Source organism: Hordeum vulgare, chromosome 7H, assembly GCF_904849725.1.
Source record: "Hordeum vulgare subsp. vulgare chromosome 7H, MorexV3_pseudomolecules_assembly, whole genome shotgun sequence".
NCBI lineage: Eukaryota > Viridiplantae > Streptophyta > Magnoliopsida > Poales > Poaceae > Hordeum > Hordeum vulgare.
Genome location: NC_058524.1, coordinates 228,756,920 through 228,763,502, shown reverse-complemented (window position 1 = coordinate 228,763,502; position 6,583 = coordinate 228,756,920). Strand labels below are relative to the sequence as shown.

At 43.4% G+C, this 6,583-nt stretch overlaps 1 protein-coding gene across 1 annotated transcript; it reads left to right on the top strand.

Moving 5' to 3' along the window:
* Positions 1–327: 327 nt before the first annotated feature.
* LOC123407825 (RHOMBOID-like protein 2) lies at positions 328–5,846 on the top strand. The gene is made up of 5 exons (XM_045101052.1): positions 328–848; positions 3,274–3,437; positions 4,625–4,791; positions 4,887–5,134; positions 5,554–5,846. Exons 1-5 carry the CDS (start codon positions 559–561, stop codon positions 5,663–5,665), a joined length of 981 nt encoding a protein of 326 aa, XP_044956987.1. The 5' UTR covers positions 328–558; the 3' UTR covers positions 5,666–5,846.
* The last annotated feature ends 737 nt before the right edge of the window (positions 5,847–6,583 follow it).

The window sequence follows — 6,583 nt, the reverse complement described above, 5'->3', positions numbered from 1 at the left end:
GCAAATGCGGCTGGAGATGCTCTAACGCGGAAGAGAGCAAAGGTGCAAAACGTGAGCCGAGGACGCGTGCCGTCTTGCACATCCTGTATTACGGACGCCCTACATCTTGATGCGTGTTCGAAATAGATTGCGTACCGTCCAGTTCAGATCAGCTCTCTGCTGTTGCCTCTCAAGGATAAGCATTAGCTGCTTAACCGTCCAGTTTAGCTTTAGCTTACACACAGTAGCTTGCTAGCCAACCAATCCTTAACCCGAGACTGTCGCCGGCACGCCCGCGCCACGGCCCACTGCCCCGACGCGCCACGCCAGTGTGTCTCGCGGCCACACTGACTGTGGGCGCGGCGGCCACCTCACCTCACTCTCCACCATCTATCATCCCCTCCTCGCTTCCAAGCCAAGCCGCGCGCGACGCCAACCACCTTCCACTACTCCTACACTCCCACACACTACAGCTCGTACGTCGCCGCTTCCCCTCCCCCGCCCGCGGCCGCTGCTATAACTACAGGCCACGGAGCGCCAGCGAGGGGGCAACCCTAGCTAGGCTTCGCGGGAGGAGCTATGGCGAGCGGCAGCGGCGAGGGGAAGGCGGGCCGGGCCGGCGCGGGGTACCAGCAGTACGCCTCGTACGGCACCGGCACCGGCTACGACGAGCGCCAGTGGTGGCCGTGGCTCGTGCCCACCGTGCTCGGCGCCTGCGTCTCGGTCTTCGCCGTCGAGATGTACCTCAACGACTGCCCCCGCCACGGGAGCACCCTCGGCGGCGACGCGCCCTGCGTCGCCGGTTTCCTCCGCCAGTTCTCCTTCCAGCCGCTCCGCGAGAACCCGCTCCTCGGCCCCTCTTCCGCCACGTACGTCTCACACTCATCAGGCTCTTGCAGTTTAATTTTGAAATCAGGAAGTGGGGAATTTTGTGAGTTGCAGCACAAGTTGGGGGGGGGGGGGGGGGGGGGGGGTCTGCTGGGTTTACTGTGGGATTTCAAGCGAAATGGAAATGGTAGGACCGCAGTTTGGCTAGATTCCGCGCTAGTCAAAGTTAGAGGTGCACTCATCGCAAGTTTCAGCTGCTAGTCTGGAAATGGGGGAGATTGGGCAGTGTTGACTAATTAGATCTGCATTACTACTGCTAAACTTGCGATTAAACGCCATCATCTTTTGTAAGTTTTGTTTTTGGAACTGTAATCTTTTGCAAACTGTTTCCAGTGAAGCAATTTGATTTAGTTGTGGAGCAAAGCAAAATACCTAGAACAATTCGATTCTAAAAAGGTATCTTTTATTTATTTATTTGATTTGGCGGAAAACAGTGGGTGATTTAACTACGAGATCTTTTAACTACTCCCTCCGTCTCATAATATAATAGCGTTTTTTCTCATAATATAAGAGCGTTTTTATACCAGTGTTAAAAGTACTCTTATATTATGGGAGGGAGGGAGTAGTATGTACTTCAAATTATTGAAAAAAAGAATATGCTACAGAGAGTTAGTTAGCAAAGGTATATTTTATTCTCTAGCATTCGTTTTCTTGTGGATACGCCCCTTACTGGCAAATTAAAATCATAGCTATGATATCCCTTTAAAAAATCATATCTATGGTAGGTACATTCTGATATGTATGTTGACCACATTGACTTTCATATTTATATTGCCTCCAGCAATCTAAGATAGTGTTAGGCGTGGACTTCTTTTCTTCTCTCATTGATCTGGAACAAAAAATGTTGTTTTATCCGTCGTACTTTACCAATTCTATCACATGTGTCCTGCACAAATGCACGGGAAATGTCTATACCCAATTTATTTGTTGCACTCGTATACACATATGTTCTGTTACTTACATGAACATCAGATCAACTGGCATATCTGTCTTTTTCTGTTGTACTGTACTTTCATTATATATACAAATACCATGGTGTCTTCCGCAAACTAGTAAACGTCCTTAATCATCTTTAATGTTTTGAACTCGATAAGTATGCACTAATATGCTACTTATGACAACATTACACCGTGATCAGAACTATTGTTTATGTGTGAGTTTAATCAGTACACTGATCATTTATACATACTTCTATGGCTAGTCATTTGCACATGCACATGATACTATATCAGTATGTGATTTTTTGTATTGCAACCCATGTGATCGTTAATTTATACTATGTGATTACTATCTGGAGTTAAGATTTTTATCATCAGTAGTTGAAATTAGATTATCATGTAAACCTATTTTTTAGATTGACAAATTTTAACTGTTAGCATACCACCCACTGCCCAGGTTACCAATTCTTAAGTACACAAAGCATATGGTCATATTTTGCACCAAAATTTGCAATTTGACATGTCATACTAAGATGGAGTTTCATTTGTTTTCTCAAAAAAATTCACAAGTTCTTTTGAGTAGATGCTCTCACGACCTTTCATCTTAAACCCATTGGCAGTTCTGCCCAAAAGTTTGCACTTATTTCCTTCAAGTCAGTTCAGTAACATGTTTAAGATTTCAATGACACTCAATCAATTGCAATTCATTTTGTATTCTTGCTGTCTAAAAAGAGGTGGCATACATCTTACTCCAAAATCCAACTCAAGTGTTATCTCTAGTTTCTTTTCTGCCTTGCTTTTTCTAACCCGACATCCTATCAACTTCCAACAAGTGCACCATGTTTTAATTTCGTTTAGGATATGCACGCTGCTTTTAGTTTGTTTAGGGTATGCGCACCGCTTTCATTTTTTCCATGAGTACATGATCTCGGGCACACGCAAACATTGTTTACAAGGCGTCCTGCTTTAGACACTTAAGCGTCCATTAAGCGATAAGGCGCCCTGGCAGCGCCTTAGAGATATGCCCGCTTTAGACGCTTAAGCGTCAGAGTGGTGGTTCTCGCCTTAGGTCGCTTTGTGGTCTTATAAACAATGCACACAAATTGCTTGCACACCTAATTCTTCACGTCCTGGACAATGGTAAATGCCCACGGTCCATCAAGCAGTAACTTTGTATGTGCCACCATGAAAATACAGATGCACATAATCTAAGTGCAGTTGTGAAGATCTAGTGGTTATGTCACATTAATCTGTTAGATAAATGGCTGGATGATTTTCTTTTTGCTGGGAATTTCAGAAATAATTCTTTTTTCTGTTGTATTGTGACATAGATAGCATGGCATCCTGAATCAGGGATACATTATACTGATGAAATGCTATGGTTAGGATTGGCATGGTATAGTTTTGTTCATCTTGAAAAATGATAGAAATAAAGGGACTCAAAAGAAGTGAATACCCCATTTTGTAGTTTGGAGAAGATGGGAGCTCTTGACTGGGCCAAAGTTGTTCATCAACACCAATGGTGGCGCCTATTCAGTTGTGTCTGGCTCCATGCTGGCCTAATTCACTTGATTGTCAACATGATGAGCTTGCTATTCATAGGAATCCGCCTTGAACAACAATTTGGCTTTGGTAAGCTTCACTGAAGTACTGAATTGGTCCATTTTTCCATTTTCGCTGCATGTCAATCTTTCTTAATTGAGATACCTTGGTCGACTGTCGTTATCTACTTCTAATACTAGACTACTAGTCTTAACTAGTAAATGTGTATGTGCAATGTGCATGAAGATTTGAGAAGACAATTAATTGCACGTTTATATTAGGCAGGATATAAATTGCGCGGTAATTGCTTGTTTATACTATTAGGTAGGATATCAGTTACACATAATTATGTGATTATCACAAACCTTTATATTTGGTATGTTATTAATTGTACACTAAACATGTTGAGCCCTCACCATTGGAGCAATCTGTGTCATTGGATTGACATGGTTTGATGGTCGAGATTAACTGGATCTGCCCCTTTGGGTCTTTTTATATTGGTATAGATATAGATTTTTTTTTCTCTTTCGATATACTTCATGGTTTAAGCATTGTAATTCTGTGAGCTGGTTCTGCGTTGGTACATGTAGTATTTGTGGAAACTGATGTCAATCTGAACTAAGTAGTTCGATATGTTTGATCCCGTGCCTCACCTTTGTGTTGGAGCCACTTAGCGAGGCGTTTTTCTTAGCTTAGTTTCAGGACAGCATGTTGTGTAACAGTTTGATGGGCATGAAAAGCCCCAAGGTAGTCTGTAAGGCTAATGTGATGTTGGTGGTCACTTCTGGGCGGTTTGATGTCTTCTGGCAGTTAAACTCGTACCTTGTTTCGTATTAACACAAATCGATGGAAGCCCCTTCCATAAAAATAATTTAGCAACTACAGCCTCCGTCCGGAATTAACTGTCGCTGAAATGAGTGTGAGGGAGTAGTACGTCTAAGCATGGTGACCAGCTCCTCCAAGCATTGAAAACCTTGGTTGCAATTTGCTCCAGTAGTCTTGCCCAGCGCCTGGCAGTTCCCTTGATAAATACTGTATTTTTAGGGAGGAGCAGTTATACCGCCTGTGAATATCAGAAGGAAAAGAGTTGTGGAGATATTTACAGAGATATTTACAGAGGTCGGGGTAATCCTCCTTTTGAACATGTCTACAAGGGTCAATGATCTTTCTAGATTTGTTTCTTTTCCTTAATGTGGATTTGCGCACAGGCTGTATTTACCTTTGTGTTGCAGCGGATTAAATACCAGTGCGCTGACTTCAGTTTTCGCACTTGCAAGTCCGCATTGGGATCATCTACCTGCTATCTGGCTTTGGTGGAAGTGTTTTGTCTGCACTGTTCTTACGTAATCACTACATCTCTGTTGGTGCCTCTGGAGCTTTGTTTGGCCTACTTGGCTCTATGCTATCCGAGCTTATTATGAACTGGACCATTTATTCCAACAAGGTGAGCAGAATAGAGACACTAGTATAAGTACTATTTTGTTGCACCCCTATTCAGTTGTTTCGATGCAAGAAGTTTGAGCTGGTTTGCTCTTGCAGGCAGCAGCCATCACAACTCTCCTTTTCATAATCGCAATCAATCTGGCAATCGGGATACTACCGCATGCTGATAATTTTGCGCACATTGGTGGGTTCGTGTCCGGGTTCCTTTTTGGATTTGTGCTGCTAGCAAGGCCTCAATTTGGTTGGATGGAACGCCATGAGTTGCCTCAGACCGATCAACCCCCAAAGTACAAGATGTACCAGTATGCTCTGTGGGGCGCGGCACTGCTCTTTCTGCTGGTTGGGTAAGCCTCTCCACTCTATCCAAGACATGACAAACTACTAGGTAGTCCAGATTTCCTCTTTTTTGTGTAGCTCTCACCACAATGTATTTCACTGTCATTGTCAGATTTCATACACATGTTGAATACATCCATATGAATGTGTAGAATTTTGTTCAGAATTTTGTGGAACTCCAAAATGTCATTATCTAATTTTTCAAAGTATCCACCTCCATGGAGGTAGCTGGTCCAAAGCCCGCACTCACTCCCTCTCTGATTTCTGTTGATTGAAACCACAACGTCTTTTTTTTTACCAATTTTGAAACCACAATGTCTTTATTACAACTGGTAGAACAAACAGGAAATAAAAACGTCGAGGTATGAACGAAAAAAAAAAAGAACTTGTACTAGTTGAAACCTGACGAAGGTGACTTGTGGTGCAGGTATGTGGTCGGCCTGGCGATGCTTTTCAAGGGAAAGAACGGCAACGATGGCTGCCACTGGTGCCGGTACCTGAACTGCGTGCCCACGTCCAGGTGGAAGTGCAGCACTTAGATATGATTCAGTTCCCCCGTTGAAATACATCAACTCTCCGGAGAGCCATTTTTATTGTGTGTTTACAGATACCAACATCACAGGCTTGTGCCTCGCAGAGCTGAATCCCTCCTGTATCGTGCGTGACGATGTAATTTGAGTTCGTACCTGTTGGCCTCAGCATGATTCTGCATCGACCGTACCTCTAGATCTTGTCACTGTATGCTGATTTTTTTTTAAAAAAAAATCCTCGCAAGCAATTCATCAAGGGAAAAGATCTACCGTGGTTTCACCTAGATGCGACAAGGTATATGCCACATAACCGCACTAGTGCTGGGTGCTTTCAGCCCCTGCTTGACCAAGTTTGCCAGCCCCAATATGCTTTTCTTCCCTAGGCGGCACGGCATACTTCTGCAAGAAATGGGAGAGCGGTGAGTATCCTAGGTGACTTGGAGATGTGGTTAGCGTGCCTGCTCGTCAAGGGAAGGGGTGCTCTTCCTTGCGCATCTTGAATGGTCGAACTCCTCCACACCAGATTCATTTCTTCCCTATAGTACTGCTTCGACGTTGCCATAACATGGTCGTCTCCACAAGGTCATGAGACAGAAACAATGCAATTAGTTACGTGGATCATCGTTATCTTTATTATCTTTGCTCCTCGTAGATATCTTCACTTTACCTGAAGGTCACGATTTACTAAACAATATGTGTTACCTGCACAAATGGATCTATGCAGTTGGTGGCATCCCCGATAAAGCATAGCAGCTCCCGGGTTCCAGTGAGGCCTTTAACATTTTTTTACCAAAATACTATTTCTACACATTGAAAAATCTGAAAAAGGTATATACACAGATATGTATTCGTAATACACGCGTATAAATTTTCACTAGCATTTATGTTCTTATGTAGCGCATACCAAAAAAATACACAGATTAAAAT